The sequence below is a fragment of the Stegostoma tigrinum genome, unplaced genomic scaffold, assembly GCF_030684315.1.
Source record: "Stegostoma tigrinum isolate sSteTig4 unplaced genomic scaffold, sSteTig4.hap1 scaffold_275, whole genome shotgun sequence".
NCBI lineage: Eukaryota > Metazoa > Chordata > Chondrichthyes > Orectolobiformes > Stegostomatidae > Stegostoma > Stegostoma tigrinum.
The window spans coordinates 162,365-183,254 of NW_026728203.1; the positions used below are offsets into that span (position 1 = coordinate 162,365).

Sequence of the window (20,890 nt, forward strand, 5' to 3'; positions counted from 1 at the left end):
GGGACTGGACAAGCCATTATGATGAATTAACCATCTCTCTGTCCAGGTTACTTCCAGAAATTCTGTGCATAACCATTTTTGGGGTCATACCTGGCAGAACCGTGCACTCCGGCTGTGGTTGAACTGGAACTTGACAATTTCACCAAAACCTCTCCATTTGTTATTTGAACCCCTCAGAGATCAGGGCTAACATTAGTTTCGAGAATGTGGTAACTTGCCTTCTTGCATTACTGTTGTCCATTTGGTGTAGGCAAATCCATACTGCTGTTAGGGAGGGAATGTGGGGCTATGTTTCCAACGCCAGAGGAGCGGTGGCTTAGTGTAGCACGTGGAGAGGCATGGTGTTCCCACATATCCGCGGCCCTTGTCTGATGGAAAGTAGTTATGGTTTTAAGAAGTTGTCTGAGGAGCTTTGGTGGATTCCTACAGCATTTGGTAGATGGTATATAGTGCAGTCTCTGCATATGTCAGTGGTGGAAGGATTGACTAAAGTGGCTGCTCGTTTGCTGGAGGCTGTCAACATTCTGGAGTGTTAGACTGCTACCTGTTTTCCTGATTCTGTCTGACATCACTGAATTTCCTGCACATCATTCTCATTCCAGAAGAGATGGTCCAAACAAGCCTCTTCTGGTTCACTACTATCCTTGTTTGTAAGAAACTGCCATCCTTACCTGCTCTGGCTTATGTGTAACCCTACGGCCACAGCAAAGGGGTTTAATTTGAATTACTCATGGGCTGGGTGGGTAATCAGGGATGGATAATAAATGCTGCCTGTCAGTGATAGCCTGATCCTGTTAAAAGCCCTTGCACAAAGCAGTCACAATGTAATTCAGGGCTGATTGATAGTGATTAGGCCCCCAGCGTGCACTGTGTGGAGTCACAGATCAGCCAGTTGACAGCAGGAGATCTGATCTGCTTGAAAATTGAAACTGCTGATTTCTGCATTTGCTCTTTGCATTTTTGCTTGATTTTGCACCAGGCATCCTCTGTATTTGTCACCTCTTTGTGGCAGGGTAATAATAGAAATTGTCACACAGGGAACAAGGTGGGCACTGCTTCATTCCCAAAGCATTCCTCATCTTTCGCATTGTAAGACAAGGTAGATGTTTCCTTTCTCTTACATGTATAAAAAGGAGATACTGAAGAAACTAATTCCCTAGCTCAGGGAAGAGTGCAATAACCAATTGCTTCAGTCAAAAGAAAAAAAACTGTCGAACAGCATTGTATCTTACTCTTTGGGAGGAGGAATTTTACGATCTACAAAAATGATTAACACCTAGGCATTAGAACAAATTGCTGGAAAACACCTCACTGTCAGGCAACAAAATCAAACAAGAGATGATCACGTGTCTCATGGCCAGGTTCTGTTCAACCCTTCTCCCTCCCAATGCTGCCAAACCTGAGATTTCCCAGCAGGTTGTGTTCCTGGTTTCCAGAATCTCCTTATTTAAAAAAAGAGACCCAAACACATGGCCAAGGGCAGTGCATTGGATCAGTGCCAACCCTTTAGGCAAAGGACTGATTTCAGTCAGTGTATTGATTAGAAGCTGGTCCTGCAAACTTGTCCCTGTGAGTAGAGGTCAGTAATGCTGATTTATCTGTCAACAACCTTACCAGTTATGGAATTTCCAATAAAAGGATTGCCCACTCAATCCCCAGACACAGCAGAAAAATCAAACACTGAGCAAGTTACTGGGGCAGGCATTGAATCAAAGGATGTCACAAAAGAACAAAGGATTGATGATCAGACATGAAAACACAAAAAGCTCCAAGAACCAGAAGCTATGGAAATTACACACTGTACTCAGTTCCATGGTGAACACTATTTTAATTTGCTCAGAGCACAACTAGTCATTTAGTAGAATGAGGTCACCTTGTACAACAGATATAGATATTGACCCCTTTCAGCTGAGTGAGAGCCCGTCAAACAGGTACTCTCCCATGCCATTGTCAGGGGCTCCCAATCTCTTCAGGTTGGTGATGTGATCTCCCAACTTCTTGATCATCTTCACTTGCTCATTCAAGTCGTGCCTCTCCAGGAAGTCACACAGCTGGAAAGCAAAGAGGGGAACTGGTTAAATCTGACCAAATACAGCTTGGGAGACCTAACAGTGAAGTGATGTCATGGAGATTGCCAAATACACGTGAGCAAGTGCTCAGTTTTAGAAACTGGAGGATCTTGGTATAACCCAAGAAAACCCTCCACAATGTCAAATGAGATCTTGTGGCTAACGAAAAGGTCCAAGTGTCTGATTCCTGGTTTTATACAAAATCCCCGATTTAAATACACCACACTCACATGAGGGTCTGTGTGGCCAGAGGCCAGTTTGTGCAGATCCAGCAGACTCTGGTTCACAACCTTCTCCATCTGCAGAGCTCTGCATTGCCTCCAGACCATTGCCCCACTCATCCTGCTCTGGCTTCTGGAGGGAGGGAAGCAGGAACAGAAAGCACAGCTCAGCAGGCAGTTGTATCATTAGTCTACATCTGATCAGTTAGTTACCCCTCATCATTGTAGGGGAGGTACTACAGGCCAACTTGACCTTGGCAAAACACCTGCTGTATTTGGTACTGTTCTTGAAGGGGACATTTCTAAACAGATCCTGCTATGCTGTGATCAGAATGATCTCAAGGCATCAGAAACATCTTTAGATGTATAAAGGCTTCATACTGATGGTTTCAGCACCTGAAAGATTTCTGTTTTCCCTTTTGACACCTCATCTTGTCCAAAGCAACGGTGGACACTGATATTTGCTCACCATCCAGAATACTGGATGATCTCAATTGTCAACTGTTGTTCAATCACAAGTGCAAAAGTATTTCCTTTTAGTGAAGGGAATCTTATTGTGTGATCAACCCCCCATTCATACAGCATTTGTTCAGTCCTGAAGCTAAACTGATTGAGCTAGCCACAATTGAGTGGTATTTCACAAAAAGCAGAAAAAGAAAGCTTTGGAATCCAACCTTGATGTCCTGCAGGAGGATTCGGCCTCCACGTTTATTCTGGAAAGCCATCAGTTTCTCAGTGTGTTCCTGCTCCTCATGGGACTGCTCCTTGAAGAACTCAGCAAAGTGACGCAGGGCAACATCATCCTGGTCAAAGTAAGAGAACTGTGGGGAGAGAGAGAGAGAAAGGCAGGAAAGGGAAACATATCTGAAGTCAATCAGTGGCACTCCTCAAACAGAAACTAACCTGGTCACCATCTTGTTTCCACATTTAAGAACAAAGAAAATCACAGCACAGGAACAGGCCCTTTGGCCCTCCAAGCCTGCACCGATTGAGATCCTGTTTACGTCTGTCATCTCTTTTCTGCAGTCAGTATCCCTTTGCTCCCTGCCCATCCATGTACCTGTCCAGCTGGATCTTAACACACTAGCGTGACTTCGTCTACCACCTCCACAGGTTATGTGTGCCAGGCTCCCTCCAACCTCTGCGTAAAGAGCTTTCCAAGCATATCCACATGCTAAATTGCCCATAGCATTCAGAAGTATGGGGGATATAGGGGAATGTGTCTGGGTGGGATGCTTCAAGGGCCAGTGTGGACTTGGAGCTAACGGGCCTGTTTCCATACTGAAAGGAATCTAACCCAATCTCCCCTAAAAACATTGCTGCTCTTACTTTGAGCTCATGACCCCTGTAATTGAGTCCCCCACTCTAGGAAAAAGCTTCTTGCTATCCACCTTGTCTACACCCCTCATGAATTTGAGGGGATCAATCAGGACCACACCCCCAAATCTCCCACCTTCTCGTGAAAATAAGCCTCATCTACTCAACCTTGCTTTCTAGCTCACACCCTCCATACCAGACAACATCCTGGTGAACCTCCTCTGTACCCCTTCCAAAGCATTCACATCCTTTTGTTAGTGTGGCAACCAGAACTGGACATTTAATTACTGGAACATGATAGACAGGCAGAAACAAGAGGTCTTCTCCCATGGATTATAGCCAAAAGAGAGGACATAGAACCAGCCAATCAGGAACACTGCAGTGAATGAAGGGACACATGGATGAACAGAACCATGAATCGCAGTGAGCTCCAGCATTATCAACATCACCCACCTGAATAACCCCACTCTGTCCTACCTTCTCCCCAGCACTAAGTTCTAACTTGTTTCTTCAGTATTTCACATGTGGAGTGTGAGAACATACCACACTTGTCTTTCCTCCTGCTGAATAGCTAGGAGGATGTCTTCTGAGGAAGGGTCACTGGACCCAAAACATGAACTGATTTCTCTATAAGTCCTGCCAGATCTGTAAAGCTATTCCAGCTCTTTATGCTGTTCCTAATTTCCAGGAGTTGCTGTTCTTTTAGAACAGAAAAACTCATTTAGGGCCAGAGCAGAGGACAGCCTGGCAAATGGAGCAACATTTTAATAGTGCAAGTACATTTTGCACAGAAACATTCACACTAGGGAAAAGTGTTTCTTTCAAAAATTGCAACCAAATTTAAAGGAAAATATAGGTTTATCAGCAACACCAGCTCATCCCTTCAGAGCAAGGAGAAAAATCACAAAAGGGGTACATTGTCCAGAGATAACAAAGTGGCCATGGTCACCCAGGAGTCAGTTGCAATACAAGACAAACATGAAGTTTCCAACAGAGTCAGTGTGAACCATTTGACTGGATTCAGTCAGGGAAGGGCCACAGACCAAAACATATGCTACAACTAAATCATTAAACTAAGCAAGAAAATAAACCTAAGAGAGTCAATGCAAGTCTATCACAGGCTTCAATTTGAGGTCAGGTCCTCAATGTGACAAAGCTCACCATGGAGAGGTAAACATAGGAGGAATAGAGCTCCAGGTTGATCTGCTTGTTAACAGCATCCTCACAGTCCTTGTGGTAATTCTGACACACTTGGGTGACCATCTTGACTATCCCCACTGACTAAAACCAAAACCACTCAAGAAGTGAGTTGCTCTTCCACAAGCTCTGTATTTATACTCCTGGGGCCATCCTGCACTCACCCATGGAGGGGTAGAACTGATGATGACTGACAGTTGCTGCTAGCCAATCAGGAACCACCCATGCATACAGGCACCAATTAGAGAGAGGGGGTGGGTGTGTTAAGCAGAGCTGATCAGAGGTGGAGATGATAATCAGGTCTGGATGGTTATTCTGTGATTGGAATAGCAGGAGGCCATTCAGCATTTCAAACCTGCTGTCCCACTCAATCAGTTCATGGGTCATTTGTAGAACAAGGTGTTGAGCTGGATGAACACAGCAGGTCAAGCAGCATCAGAGGAACAGGAAAGCTGACGTTTCAGGTCTGGACACTTCTTCATAAATTATTTGGCTCTTTTTTAAAAAGAACTGCATTTGGTTTGAAAAAAGCTTGAACATTTTGTTTCTGAATTAAGGTGGTTGTGACAACTGCATGAGGAAGTCAATGAAGAAGAGGTGTCAGTTTCTCAGCCTGTTGTGCTGGGATATGAGACAGAAAGGTGGGAAATTGGCTCTGGGTCGTAGCAAACTGTGACAGGATCAGACGGGGCAAGGACAGGAAGGATGTTCCCAATGATGGGGGGAGTCCAGGATCAGGGTATCCTGATGTAAGAGGACTGGCTTGGACATTTAAGACAGAGAGGAATACAAACCCAAAATTTACAAAAGTTCCTGGGTGGACATTCAGAGGATTTTTAATGACAGAGACCATTGAGCCCATCATGTCCGTATCGGCTTCCGAAAGAGCTACCCACCTAGTCCCCATCTCCAGCCCTATGCCCTCTTTATTCATCACATCCAAGTATATATCCAGCTCTTGTTTTGAAGCCACCTATGGGATCTACCTCCGCCACTCTCCCAGGCATCACATTTCAAATCCTAACAATCTTCTGAATAGAGACCTTTGTCCTCATCTCAGAGCTCCATTACTGACAAATGGTGACCCCTCATTACTGCCATAATCAACTGGTGAAAACAGAATATCCTTCTTTACCCTGACAGAATTGTTCATTATTTTGATCACTTCAACAGAGTCACCTCTTAAACATTTATGCTCCAAGGAGATTTACCCCAATTTGTTTCATCTTTCCTTGTATCTAAAATCCCTCATTTCTGGTGTCATTCTTGTAAGTGGGCTTTGAACTCTGTCCAGGGCTTTAATGTCCTTCCTTAAATACCACACCCAGAACTGAACACAACACTGCAAATGTGGTCGAACCAATGATTTGTAGAGGTGTAACATCTATTCCTCACTTTTATTCTGTCTGCGTCTGTTTGAAAACACATTTCACAAAATCCTTCTTCATAGCAGCTTAGTCCCGCTCGGTCACTTTCCAATAATCATACACTTGAACCCAAAGTCCCTCTGCTCCTGCACTCACCTCAGATTTGTAACCTCAAGCCTGTTATGTCTTTCCATGTTTCTTCAACCAAAACGCATTCATCTTTTATTTTGAAATTTGAAAGCGATTGGCAACATCAAATCTTACTGAATAAAAAAATCTAACTGCTCATTCACATATTATCCTTTCCAAAGCAAAGCTGTTTTTGGCTTCATCATGGATGATTTACAGCTAATGCTCGGAATGTAATCATATTCCCCACTCGCAATCCTAGATGAGGATTGAAAAGAAGCAGGATCTCTGTCTATCCTCTCAAATTCACTTGGAAACTTCAAGCACAGACATCCTTTACACTTCCACACAGGGTGGGGGGGGGGGTGCGCTTGGGCAAACATTATCGTAATCAATTAAGCAGCTCTCTGCCCAGGTTCATTCTCGAAGTTTTGTGCATAACCAGCTTTGGGTCAAAACTGCTAGACCTGTGGAGTCCCCATGTAATTGAACTTGACAATTTCACCAAAGAACTTCCGTCCAGAGGTATGTGAACCACTCTGAGGTCAGGCTTAACATTAGATTAGAGAACATGGTGGCTTGCCTTCTTGAATTGCTGTTGCCCGTGTGGCGCAGGCAGATCCACAATGTTGCCTTTGAGGGAATTCCAGGATTCTGATCTACCAATGCTGGAGGAATGGGGTTATGTTTCCAACTCAGCACAACAAGTAGCTTGGTGTAGAAATTACAGAGCGTGATGTTCCCATGTATCAGATATCCTTCTCCCATGGCAAGTAATAGGGGCTTTAGAATGCTTTGGTGGATTTGTATAGGAATTGGGAGATGATACCCATTGCAGTCCCCACACATCAGTGTTGGAAAGAGGCAATCCAGTGGCTGCTTGGAGATGAAGCCAATCAAGTTTCTGGAGTGTTGGACTGTTCTCCTGATTCTGTCTGACAACACTCTGGAATTAACTTAATGCTAATCATTAGCTTAAGTGTCAAAAACCCATCCTTAACTGGTCTGCGTATGACCCTACAACTACACTAATTGTTTGACTCTGGCCTGGCCTTGGGACAACCAGACATGGATAATAAACACTATCCTTTTAATAAAAGGAGACCATCACAAATTAGGCAGCCATAGTGCAGCACATGTGCAGTCAGCTGCAGGAGCACTGATTTCATTGTAAATAAGGTAAAAATCTGAACTGCTGTTTTCTGCCAGTGGTAGTTTGGTTCCAGCTTTATTTTCACCATGTGCCCTTGGCATTTGTTATCTCTGCATTGCAGAGCAATGCTAGAAGTTCTACCACATGGGCTCCAAGGTGCGCACTGCTGCATTTCCAAATACAGGTCATTCTAAATGAAGAGAGAGACTGATACAAGGGAAAGCTGATTTTGCCATTCTCCGAGATGCGGCCACTGGACAAAGTCCTTCCACCACTGATAAGGCAGAAAGGGGAAAACGAGAGAGAAACCGATTCCCTACCTGTGGAAGCAATTGCTTATCAATAAAATCTGAAAAAAGCAGTGCATCTTTGATGCTAAATGTATTACTTGGTATTCCTGTTTGAAAGAGTGAATGTATGCACAAATATTAAATTCCAAGTGCAAGAACAAATTGCTGGAAAAACCTCACAGGTCTAGCAACACTTGTCAAAAGATGATGTGTCTCAGGTCCTGGGACCGAGAACAGTTTCCCCTGCGCAGAAGCTGCCAAACTGGAGATTTCCAGTAGCTGATTATCTCAACAAGACCTAAACATTGCACAGGGAAGGGCTGTAGCTCAGAGCCAAACATTTAGACAGGGGGCTGCTCAATCAGGGTATTGACTAGAAGCTGGTCCTGAAAAATTGATTCAGTACAACACTGCTTACTAGCCAAACCCAAAAACACCACAGGCTCAACACTGAATTTCCACTACAAGGATTGACCACTTAATTCCTATAGACAAGAGAAAAAAAGAGCAAACTACTGGGGCAGGCATTGAATCAAAGGTTAATCAGAAATAACAGGAGGATTTAATGATCAGGTGTCAAACAGCAATACCAAGAGCCAGAAGCAGCTGTGAAATTATGCAAAGTACTCAGTTCCATGGTGAACACTATAATTTGCACAGAGCACAACCAAATTATTTGGATTATGTCACCATAAACAAAGATATTATTGACCCCACTCAGCTGAGTGTGAGCCTGTCAAACAGGTACTCTCCCGTGCCATTGGCAGGGGCTCCCAGTCTCTTCAGGTTGGTGATGTGATCTCCCAGCTTCTTGATCATCTTCACTTGCTCATCCAGGTAGTGCCTCTCCAGGAAGTCACACAGCTGGAAGACAAAATTAATCCAGATGATCAAAAAGGTGTCTGAAAGTGACCTCCCATCACAGATGTGACCATCATCACCAAGCGGAGGTGGACTCAGGTGATGCCTTGGAAAGGTTTTGTTTTAACAGCCTGCCGGAGGCTGGGAGAAGGTAATTGGATTTTTAACCCAGAGAGTGCACAAACACACCACTTTCTTCCAAGGAAAGAGAAAGAGTTTACAAACTCACATGAGGGTCAGTGTTGCCAGAGGAGAGTTTGTGCAGATCCAGCAGACTCTGGTTCACACCCTTCTCCATCTGCAGAGCTCTCTGCATTGCCTCCAGACCATTGCCCCACTCATCCTGCTCTGGCTTCTGGAGGGAGGGAAGCAGGAACAGAAAGCACAGCTCAGCAGGCAGTTGTATCATTAGTCTACATCTGATCAGTTAGTTATCCCTCATCATTGTAGGGGAGGTACTGCAAACCAACTTGAATTGGAAGACGACAGCTAGATTTTGTACTGAGGGAATACAAATTTTGTAAACACATTCTACTGTGAATGTAGATTCTCTGAATTCACATGCAGAGAATGGGTACCAATGGAAGTAATTTCTGGCTTGACTATTGTGGCGTTAGAAACATCTTCCAGATTCAGAAAGGCTGGACACTGCTACTTTCCACACTGCAACAATTTCCTGTCTCAGCTTTTGTTACCTCATTCTGTCTAAAGGAGAGTCATTCACATTGATATCTACTCACTATTCTGGTGAGTCTCAATTGCCCTCATAAGTGCAGAGTATTTCCTTTCACCTAAAGGAATCCTATTTTGGTGAACAACCTCCCCTTCACAGTATTTGTTCAAGGCTAAAGCTAAATAGATGGAGATACCAGTAGATTGTAGCTGCTCACAAAAAGCTGTAAACAGAAGGCTTCAGAATCCAACCTTAATGTCCTGCAGGATGACTCGACCTCCACGTTTATTCTGGAATGCCATCAGTTTCTCAGAGTGTTCCCGTTCCTCATGGGACTGCTCCTTGAAGAACTCAGCAAAGTGATGCAGGGCAACATCATCCCGGTCAAAGTAAGAGAACTGTGGGAAGAGAGAGGCTAAAGGAAACTGTCTGAAATTCATGAATGACACTCCTCACTCAGGAACTAACCTGGGCACCATCTTGATTCCACATTTAAGTGGTTAAAAAACAGAAAGCAGGAAGTCACCTTCCATGGATGATGAAGGGGACAGCTGTCTATAGCCATTAGACATCTCTGCTCTGCAGGTTAGAAACACGATTGTTCAGGAGGTGGAGACCAGTTTGGCCCCTGTCCAACTGAATGAAGGGACATGTGTTCATTAACACAATGAGAAAGCTCAGTCAGCAGCCTCATTATCACTATCACCCACCTGAATAACCTCAGTGTCCTACCACCCACTCCACAGAATTTTAACTGCTTTGTTAGAGAGAGAGAAAAAAACCAGTCTGAAAATGTGCCCCTTTCCTCACATTGCATAGCTCAAAGCCACTTCTGAGAAAGGGTCAATGGACCCAGAGCTTGGATTTCTTCCAGCTCTGTAGAGCTTTTCTAGCTATTTTTGTTAGTGTTTAATGTCTCACAGCAGCTGTTCTTTTAGTTCAGGGAACTTTACACCTTGAGCACAAGACAGTCTGGTGAATAGGGCAAGGTTTTAAACAAAAAGGAGTATATTTGTGTCAGGAAAAGTTTCCACCAGGGAAGGCTTTTGTTGAGAAAAGGAATGCAACCAAGTTTAAAAAAGTTAGTTATTGACCAAAACCAGATCATCCTTCCAGAGTCAGATGAAAAATCACCAAAGGTTATATTGTCCAGAGACAGCAAGCTGGGCATCCACATCCAGGAGCCAGTTGGACACAAAGACAATGGTCAAGTTTTGAACAGAGAGTCAGTGTTAAGACCTGCACTAGATTGCAACAGGGGAAGGGCCACAGAAAATAATACATGTTACAGCTAATTCATTAACCCAGCGTAAAAACCAAACAGGTCAACACTATCATAGCACAAGCTTCAGTTCCACAAAGCTCACCATGGAGAGGTAAACATAGGAGGAATAGAGCTCCAGGTTGATCTGCTTGTTAACAGCATCCTCACAGTCCTTGTGGTAGTTCTGACACACTTGGGAAACCATCTTCACTATTCCTGCTCACAAGCACCAAGAAAACTCTAGAACTAAGTCTCTCTCTCCCACAGGCTCTTGTATTTATAGTCCTGGGACCATCCTGCAGTCACACAGAGAGGCAGAACTGATGATGACTGACAGTTGCTGCTAGCCAATCAGGAACCACCCCTGCATACAGGCACCAATGAGAGAGAGGGGGAGGGTGTGTTAAGCAGAGCTGATCAGAGGTGGAGATGAGAGCCAGGTCTGGATGGTTATTCTGTGATTGGAACAGCAGGAGGCCATTCGGCATCTCAAACCTTCTGTACCACTCACTCATGTCAGAGGTCATTTGGTTCTTTTTTAAAAGAAGGTGATTTGGTTTGAGAAAAGTTTTCACATTTTTTTATATTAAGGTGGTTGTGAGCAACTGCATGAGGGATTCAATGAGGAAGAGGGGCATCAGTTTCTCAGCTTGTTGTGCTGGGATTTGGGAAAGAAAGTTGGGAAATTGTCTCTGGGTCATCGAAAATTATAAGTGTCAGCTGTGGAAAAGACAGGAAGGATGTTCCTGATTATGGGGGAGTTCAGGACCAGGGTTTGCAGTCTAAGAATACATTTAGGACTGAGGTGAGGAGAAATCTCTTCACCTCGGGGGGGGGCGAAGCGGTGGAACCTGTGGAATTCTCTGCCACAGAAAAGGATTGAAGCCAAAACAGGAATTGGGGAGAGCTTTGAGGGCTGGATCAAAAGGGTGAGAATATGGTGCTGAGTAATGGAATCAGCCACAATCACATGAATGGCAGAGCAGGCTGCAAGGGATGAATGGCCGACTCAACATTTATTTTCTATGATTCTATGTTTGTGCAACCAGCGCAGCCAGGGTCTTGTGGTTTAGGGGTAATGTCCCTAGCTTTGGACCAGGAGGCCTTGGTACAAGTTCCTACCAGATCCAGAGATCTTAAATCATCTCTACAGGCAGATTTAGAAAACAACCAGAACAGGTACAGGCACAAAGGACCGAATGGCCTCCTGCTGTGCCATAACAATTCTCCGATTCTGTGGTGGGTCTGTACCTGAGCAGAATCTCCCTGCCTCCAGCTCCTGCCTGTGGATTGTCACCTCGCAGTGATGGAGAGCCTCGAGTGTTCTGTTGGTTCTCAGAGTGATACCTGAAGAGGATTTCACCTCGTGGCAGGGCCACCCTGGACGGTACGATCGAGGGGAGGGTCCTGACAAAGTGCAATGCAAAACCAGTCCCCAGCGGCCATCCAGGTAGAAGATTAGGTGTGTGCGATCGTTGGCTGTGACAGTGGGTGAAGGCCAGCAGTGGGGGGATCCCCAGTCAACATTTCTTTGCCAGTGGAACTGGGTCTACCTTATGTAAAGGACCATGTCTCTGCTGATGTGTAACAGCTTTCCCACATTAAAGGTGCCTTCTACAGGTGGAATTCAAACCCTGTCCCCAAACTCTCAGAATTTCCTGGGTGGAAATTCAGAGCGTTCTTCACAACAGGAGGCAGTTCAGCCCACCGTTCCTGTATTAGCTTCTGAAAGAGCTACCTGATTAGTCCCACTTTCCAGCCCTATCTCTGTCACTCTCTAAATTCGTCACTTCTAACGACATATCCAACTCTTGTTTTGAAACCACCCATGGAATCCATCTCTGTCACTCTCCCAGGCAGCACATTCCAAATCCGAACAACTTTCTGAGCAAAGAGGTTTCTTCCCATTTCACTCTGATCTCCCCTACTGACAAACTGTGAACTCTCGTCACTGACAAGTCAACTGCTGAAATCAGAATATCCTGTTTACTCTATCAAAATTGTTCATAGTTTTGATCACGTCAACAAGGTCACCTCTCAATAAGGTCACCTGCAAGGAGATTTACCCCATTTTCCTTAATCTTTCCGTGTCTCTAAAATTCCTCATTCCTGGGCTCATTCTGATAAATCTCCTTTGAACTCTTTTGCAGGTTCTTCTTGTCCTTCCTTGAATGCCACGCCCAGAACTGAGTACATAATTGAAATGTGGTCTAACCAATGATTTGTAGAGGTGTAACATCAATTCATTGCTTTTATACTCGATGCCTCAATTTGAAAACACAAGGTTCATAGAACAATACAGCGCAGAACGGGCCCTTCGGCCCTCGATGTTGCGCCGACCTGTGAGCTAATCCAAGCCCCACCTCCTACACCATCCCGTCATCATCCATATGCTTATCCAAGGACTGTTTAAATGCCCCTAACGTGGCTGAGTTAACTACATTGGCAGGCAGGGCTTTCCACGCCCTTACCACTCTCTGAGTAAAGAACCTGCCTCTGACAAATGTCTTAAATGTACCACCCCGCAATTTGTAGCTATGCCCCCTTGTACAAGTTGAAGTCATCATCCTCGGAAAAAGACTCTCACTGTCCACCCTATCTAATCCTCTGATCATCTTGTATGTCTCTATTAAATCCCCTCTTAGCCTACTTCTCTCCAATGAGAACAGATCCAAGTCCCTCAGCGTTTCTTCATAGGCCCTGCGCTCCAGACCAGGCAACATCCTGGTAAATCTCCTCTGCACCTTTCCCAATGCTTCCACATCCTTCCTGTAATGGGGTGACCAGAACTGCACGCAATATTCCAAATGAGGCCGCACTAGCGTTTTGTACAGTTGCAGCATGACATCACGGCTCCGGAACTCAATCCCTCTACTAATAAAACCTAACACACGGTAAGCCTTCTTATCAGCATCATCAACCTCGGTGACAACTTTCAGGGATCTATGTACATGGACACCAAGAGCCATCTGCACATCCACACTGCCAAGAATCTTTCCATTGACCCGGTATTCTGCCTTCCTGCTATTCCCCCAAAAGTGAATCAACTCACATTTATCTGCATTGAACTCCATTTGCCACCTTTCAGCCCAATTCTGCAGTTTATCCAAGTCTCCCTGCAACGTGCAACATTCTTCCACACCGTCCACCACTCCACCGACTTTAGTGTCATCTGCAAACTTACTAACCCATCCACCTATGCCTGCGTCCAAGTCATTTATAAAAATGACAAACAGCAGTGGTCCTAAAGCAGATCCTTGAGGCACACCACGAGTGACCTGACTCCAGGCTGGATATTTTCCATCAACCACCACTCGTTGCCTTCTCACAGAACGCCAGTTTCTAATACAAACTGCTAAATCTCCCTCAATCCTGTGCCTCTGTATTTTCTCCAATAGCCTACCATGTGTAGCCTTATCAAAGGCTTTACTGAAGTCCATGTACACCATGTCAACTGCCCTTCCCTCATCCACATGCTTGGTTCACCTCAGCCTTCTCAATAACAGCTTCATCTTGGCTGGTCACTTTCAGATAATCACATACTTGAAACCCAAAGTCTCTCTGCTCCTGTACTCACATCAGATTTGTAACATCGAGCCTGTTTTGTCTTTCTATGTTTCTCAAACAAAATGTGTTATTCACATATTTTTAGTGTTGAAATTAGAAAGTGATTGTCAAAGTCAAGCCTTACCCAATAAATATCTAACAGCACGTGCACATATTATCTTCTCCACAAAGAAGCTGTTTTTGACATTATCCTGGATGATTCAGTTGGAATGTGAAAACTATAATCCTATTTTGCACACAGTCCTCAATGACCATAGACAAGAAATAGATTCTGTCTGTTCACTCTGTCAAATCCATTAATCCTCTGAAATTTCAAACACGGCCATCCCTTAACCTTCTACACAGAGGGACTGGGACAAGCCGTTGTCATCAATGAACCAGCTCTCTGTCCAAGTTCATTGCAGAAATTCTGTGCATAACCATCTTTGGGTCGAAGCTGCTAGAACTGAGCACTCCAGCAGTGGTTGAGCTAGAACTTGACAATTTCACAAAAGAACCATCAGCCAGAGGTAGTTGAAACCCTCGGAGATCAGGCCTAACATTAGATGAGAGAATGTGGTGGCTTATGTTCTTGAATTGCTGTTGCCCATTTGGTGTAGGCAGATCCCCAATGCTGTTAGGGAGGGAATTCCAGGATTCTGATCCAGCAACCTAGGGGAATGGGACCATGTTTCCAACTCAGGATGGTGAATGGTTTGGTGTAGAATTTAGAGGCGGTTGTGTTCCATGTATTTGCTGCCCTTGTCCCATGGCAAGTAATGGGGGCTTTGGAAGGTGTTGTCTAAGGAGCTTTGGTGGATTTCTACAACATTTGGTGATAGTACACATTGCAGTCCCTGTGTGTCAGTGGTGGAAGGAGTGAATCTCGTGGCTGCTCTGAGCTGGCAACTCTTAAGCTTCTGGAGTGTTGGACTGATGCCCATTGTCCTGATTCTGTCTGAACAACTCTCTACGGGCATTAAGAACCTAAAAATGAGCATGCAATTCCTCGTCTGAATAAAATATCCTTTTCACTGAAGTCATTCAGGGAAGGGAACTGCCAAACTGCCATCCTTACCTGGTCTGGCCAGTATATGACACCAAGCCTAAAGCACTGTGGTTGACTAATTGTCCCATGGGCAGTTCAGAGAGAGGATAAATGCTGCCTGGTCAGTGACATCCTTATCCTGTCAAGGAATTGTCAGTGGTCACCCATTAGAAACCAGTGACTGATTGTGATTGACAGCAATGAGCTAGACCCAATGCAGCGTGTGTGGAGCCACATGGAGGCCAGATTACATCAGAAAGCTGATTTTCTTCACAATTAAATGTAAAGGAAATTGGAACTACTGACTTCTGCAAGTGGTATTTTGTTTTTAGCTTGATTTTCACCAGGTGTCCTCAGCATTTGTCACCTTTGCATTGCAGAGCAAGGACAGGAGTTACAGCAGATGCTTTAGAAGGTGGGCACTGCTTCATTGCCTAATAGAGGCCATAGTCATTAGCATTGTCAGGGAGAAAGCAGAGCTTTCATTCTACTGAATGGAAAGGACATACTAGAGAAACCAATTCTCTAGCTCAGGAAACATGTAAATGGTAAACAGTTGCAGAAAAGCAGGTGTACCTTGCACGATTGGTCAACTTTATATTCTTCTAATGAGGAATTTTGTGACCTATTAAAGTCAGTAGAATTGAAGCAAGAGAACAAGTAGGTGGAAAACACCTCATGGCCTGCCAACAAAATCAGTCAAGAGATAAACACGTGTCTCGTGTCCCGGTTCTGTTCAACACTTCTCACTACCAAACCTGAGATTTCCCAGCAGCTTTTGTTCCTGGTTTCCAGTGTCAGCTTGGTTTTTCCAAAAATGCTGAAGAGTGAGTGAATGGACAGGCCTTGGCAATGCCAATTGTTTAGGCACAGGACAGATTTCAGTCATGGTTTTGACCAGAAGCTGGTCCTGAAAAATTGTCCTGGGGAAGCGGAGGACAGATTTTGTTGTGGCATTGTCTGCAATGCAGATGTTTGCCAGTTGTGGCATTTCCAAGGTCAAGATTGCCCACTCAATCCCTACAGACAGACGCTCAGCAGAAGCAAACACCGAGCCAATAACTGGGGTAGGCAGTGAATCAAAAGGTTGTCAAAGAACAAAATCCATTTTGTGATCACTTGTTAAAACAGCAACCAGAAGCAGCTATGAAGTGACACAGTACTCAGTTCCATGGTGAACACTACTTTTATTTGCTCAGAGCACAACCAAAGCCATTCACGAGAATGAGGTCACCATGTACAACAGATATTATTGACCCCACTCAGCTGAGTGTGAGCCTGTCAAACAGGTACTCTCCCATGCCATTGGCAGGGGCTCCCAGTCTCTTCAGGTTGGTGATGTGATCTCCCAGCTTCTTGATCATCTTCACTTGCTCATCCAAGTAGTGCCTCTCCAGGAAGTCACACAGCTGGAAGACAAAATTAGTCCAGAGGATCAAAAAGGAGTCTGAAAGTGACCTCCCATGACAGATGTGACCATCACCACCACGTGGAGGTCCACTTAGGTGATGCCTTTGAAAGGTTTTAACAGCCAGCAGGAGGCTGGGAGAAGGTAATTGGATTTTTAACCCAGAGAGTGCACAAACACACCACTTTCTTCCAAGAAAGAGAGAGAAAAGTTTACAAACTAACATGAGGGTCAGTGTGGCTAGAGGAGAGTTTGTGCAGATCCAGCAGACTCTGGTTCACATCCTTCTCCATCTGCAGAGCTCTCTGCATTGCCTCCAGACCATTGCCCCACTCATCCTGCTCTGGCTTCTGGAGGGAGGGAAGCAGGAACAGAAAGCACAGCTCAGCAGGCAGTTGTATCATTAGTCTACATCTGATCAGTTAGTTATCCCTCATCATTGTAGGGGAGGTACTACAGGCCAACTTGACCTTGGTAAAACACATGCTGTATTTGGTACTGTTCTTGAAGGGGACATTTCTAAACAGATCCTGCTATGCTGTGATCAGAATGATATCAAGGCATCAGAAACATCTTCTCGATGTATAAAGGCTTCATACTGATGCTTTCGGCACCTGAAAGATTTCTGTTTTCCCTTTTGACACCTCATCTTGTCCAAAGCAGCGTTAGACACTGATATTTGCTCACCATCCAGAATGCTGGATGATCACAATTGCCAACTGTTGTTCAATCACAAGTGCAAAAGTGTTTCCTTTTAGTGAAGGGAATCTTATTGTGGTGAGCAACCCCCCATTCATACAGCATTTGTTCAGCCCTGAAGCTAAACAGATTGAGCTAGCCACAATTGAGTGGTATTTCACGAAAAGCTGCAAACAGAAGGCTTCAGAATCTAACCTTGATGTCCTGCAGGAGGATTCGGCCCCCACATTTATTCTGGAAAGCCATCAGGTTCTCAGCGTGTTCCTGCTCCTCATGGGACTGCTCCTTGAAGAACTCAGCCAAGTGACGCAGGGCAACATCATCCCGGTCAAAGTAAGAGAACCGTGGGGAAGAGAAAGGCAGGAAAGGGAAACATATCTGATGTTAATCAATGGCACTCCTCAATCAGAAACTAACCTGGTCACCATCTTGATTGCACACTTAAGAACAAAGAAAATCACAGCACAGGAGCAGGCCCTTTGGCCCTCCAAGCCTGCACCGATCGAGATCCTGTGTAAGTCTGTCATCTCTTTTCTAGGGTCAGTATCCCTTTGCTCCCTGCCCATCCATGTACCTGTCCAGATACATCTTAAAAGGACACTTGCGTGACTTCGTCTCCCACCTCCACATGCAACGTGTGCCAGGCACCCTTCAACCTCTGCGTAAAGAGCTTGCCACACATCCACATGATAAATTGCCCGTAGGGTTCAGAAGTGTGGGGGGTTTTGGTGGGATGCTTTAAGGGCCAGTGTGGACATTTTTGGCTAAAAGGGCCTGTTTCCACACTGTAGGCAATCTAACCAAATCCCCTCGAAACTTTGCTCTTATTTTGAACTCATGACGCCGAGTCATTGAATCCCCGACTCTGGGAAAAAGCTTCTTGCTATTCACCTTGTCTATAGTTCTCATGATTTTGTTGACCTCAGTCAGGTTCCCCCCCGACCCCATCACCCTTCTAATGAAAATAATCTTAAATGCATTCATCTTTTATGTTATAGAACAGAGAACATGACAGCACAGTACAGGCCCTTCGGCCCTTGACGTTGTGCCGACCTGTCATACCGATCTGAAGCTCATCTAACCTACACTATTCCATGTACGTCCATATGCTTGTCCAATGACAACTTAAATGTACTTAAAGTTGGTGAATTTACTACCGTTGCAGGCAAAACGTTCCACACCCTTGCTATTCTCTGAGTAAAGAAACTACCTCTGACATCTGTCGTATATCTTTCACCCCTCAATTTAAAGCTATGCCCCTCGTGCTCGCCGTCTCCGTCTTAGGAAAAAGGCTCTCCCTTTCCAACCTGTCTAACTCTTTGATTATCTTATATGCCTCAATTAAGTCACCTCTCAACCTTCTTTTCTCTAACGAAAACAGCCTCAAGTCCCTCAGCCTTTCCTCGTAAGACTTTCCCTCCATACCAGGCAACATCCCAGTAAACCTCCTCTGCACCCTTTCCAAAACTTCCACATCCTTCTTATAATGCGGTGACCAGAACTGTACACAATGCTACAAGTGCGGCCGCACAAGAGTTTTGTACAGCTGCAGCATAACCTCTTGGTTCCGGAACATGATCCCTGTGTTCATAAAAGCTAAAACACTGTATGCCTTCTTAACAACCCTGTCAACCTGGGTGGCAACTTTCAAGGATCTGTGTACATGGTCACCGAGATCTCTCTGCTCATCTACACGACCAAGAATCTTACAGTACTTTGCCTTCCGGTTCCTCCTACCAAAGTACATCACCTCACACTTGTCCGCATTAACCTCCGTTTGCCACCTCTCAGCCCAGCTCTGCAACTTATCTACGTCTCTCTGTAACCTACAACATTCTTCGTCACTATCCACATCTCCACCGACCTTAGTGTCGTCTGCAAATTTACTAACCCATCCTTCTACGTTTATAAAAATGACAAACAGCAGTGGACCCAACACGGACCCTTGCGGTACACCGCGAGTAACCGGTCTCCAGGATGAACATTTCCCATCAACCACCACCCTGTCTTCTTTCAGCAAGCCAATTTCTGATCCAAACTGCTATATCTCCCACAGTCTCATTCCTCCACATTTTGTACAATAGCCTAATCGAACGCCTTGCCGAAATGCATATACACCACATCAACCGGTTTTCTCTCATCTACCTGTTTGGTCATATGTTCTAATGGGAAAGTGATTGGCAACATCAATATCTTACCGAATAAATATCTAACTGCTCATTCACATATTATCCTTTCCAAAAAGCAGCTGTTTTTTGCTTTATCATGGATGATTTACTTCTACTACTAGGAATGTAATCATATTCCCCCCTCTCAGTCCTGGATGCGAATTGAAAAGAAGCAGGATCTCTCTATCTACCCTATCAAATCCATGAATCCACTTGTAAATTTCAAGCACAGACATCCCGTCCACTTCTACATCGAGGGACTTGGGAAAACGATTATCATCGGAGCCAATTAACTTTCTGCCCAGGTTCATTCCAGAAATTCTGTGCGTAAGCATCTTTGGATTGAACCTACTAGAACCGTGCACTCGAGATGGAGTTGAGCTAGAACTTGACAATTTCACAAAAGAAGAAGGCCCAGCCAGAGGTATTTGACCCGCTCTGAGATCATGCCCACCACAAGAGAATGGGGTGGCTTTCCTTCTTTAATTGCTGTTGCCTATTTGCTGTAGTCAGATCCACAATGTTCTTAGTGAGGGAATTCCAGGATTCTGATCCACCGACACTGGAGTGTTATGTTTCCAACTCAGGATGGCAGGTAGCGCGATGGAGAACTTAGAGGGGGTCGTTTTCCCCCGTGTCAGATGCCTTTCTCCCATGGCAACTAATTAGGGCTTTGGAAAGTCTTGTCTCAGGAGCTTTGGTGGATTTCTACAGCTTTTGGGAGGTGGTACACAGTGTACTCCGTGTGTGTCAGTGGTGCAAAGAATGAATCTAGTGGCTGCTGGAGGCCATCAAGTTTCTGGAGTGGTGGACTGATCTCCTAATTCTGTGCGACAACTCTCTGGAGTTCTAGAATTAAGAAGCTGATGAGGAGCATTATATTCAGTGTCAAAAACCCATCCTTACCTAGTCTGGCCTGCATATGACGCTGCAACCACAGCCATGTGTGTGACTCTGACCTGGCCTTGGGAACATTGGATAAATAAATGTCAGCTCAGAGACATCCTCATCCTTTAAATAAAGGAAACTGTCACCCCTGCGCATCAGTAATTAGGCAGCCATAGTGCATTGCAGGTGGAGGTACATGCCGGTCAGTGTACATCAGGAGAGCTTATTTCCTTGCTACGCACACAAACTGCTGCTTTCTGCTAGTGGCATTTGCATTCTAGCTTTATTTTTACTGAGCCTTTGGCATCTCTACATTGCAGATCAATGATAGAAGTTCTACCACAGGGGCTCCAAGGTGGGCACTGCTGCATTACGTAATGAGGATCATTTTCTGCTTCTAGACAGACTGATACACGAGAAAACAAATTTTGCCATTCTCCTACAATCAGGCAGTGCCCTTACTCCTTCCCCCACTGCAGCAAAAGAGAGTAAACAATTTCCCAGCTCTGGACACAATTGCTTATCTAAAATGCTAAAGATCAGTGCATCTTAGATGCTGGATGTTCCACTATATATTCCTGTTCAAAAGAGT

At 44.8% G+C, this 20,890-nt stretch overlaps 2 protein-coding genes across 2 annotated transcripts; both read right to left on the bottom strand.

The window, feature by feature from the left end:
• Positions 1–8,460: 8,460 nt before the first annotated feature.
• Positions 8,461–10,746, bottom strand: LOC132208064 (ferritin, middle subunit-like). Its single transcript, XM_059643812.1, has 4 exons — positions 10,645–10,746; positions 9,529–9,675; positions 8,834–8,959; positions 8,461–8,607 (listed from the first exon to the last, which is right to left on the bottom strand). The coding sequence occupies exons 1-4, from the start codon at positions 10,744–10,746 to the stop codon at positions 8,461–8,463; spliced, it is 522 nt and encodes a 173-aa protein (XP_059499795.1).
• Positions 10,747–16,397: 5,651 nt separating this feature from the next.
• On the bottom strand, positions 16,398–19,745 carry LOC132208067 (ferritin light chain-like). Its single transcript, XM_059643815.1, has 3 exons — positions 19,602–19,745; positions 16,768–16,887; positions 16,398–16,544 (listed from the first exon to the last, which is right to left on the bottom strand). Exons 1-3 carry the CDS (start codon positions 19,743–19,745, stop codon positions 16,398–16,400), a joined length of 411 nt encoding a protein of 136 aa, XP_059499798.1.
• Between the last annotated feature and the right edge of the window lie 1,145 nt (positions 19,746–20,890).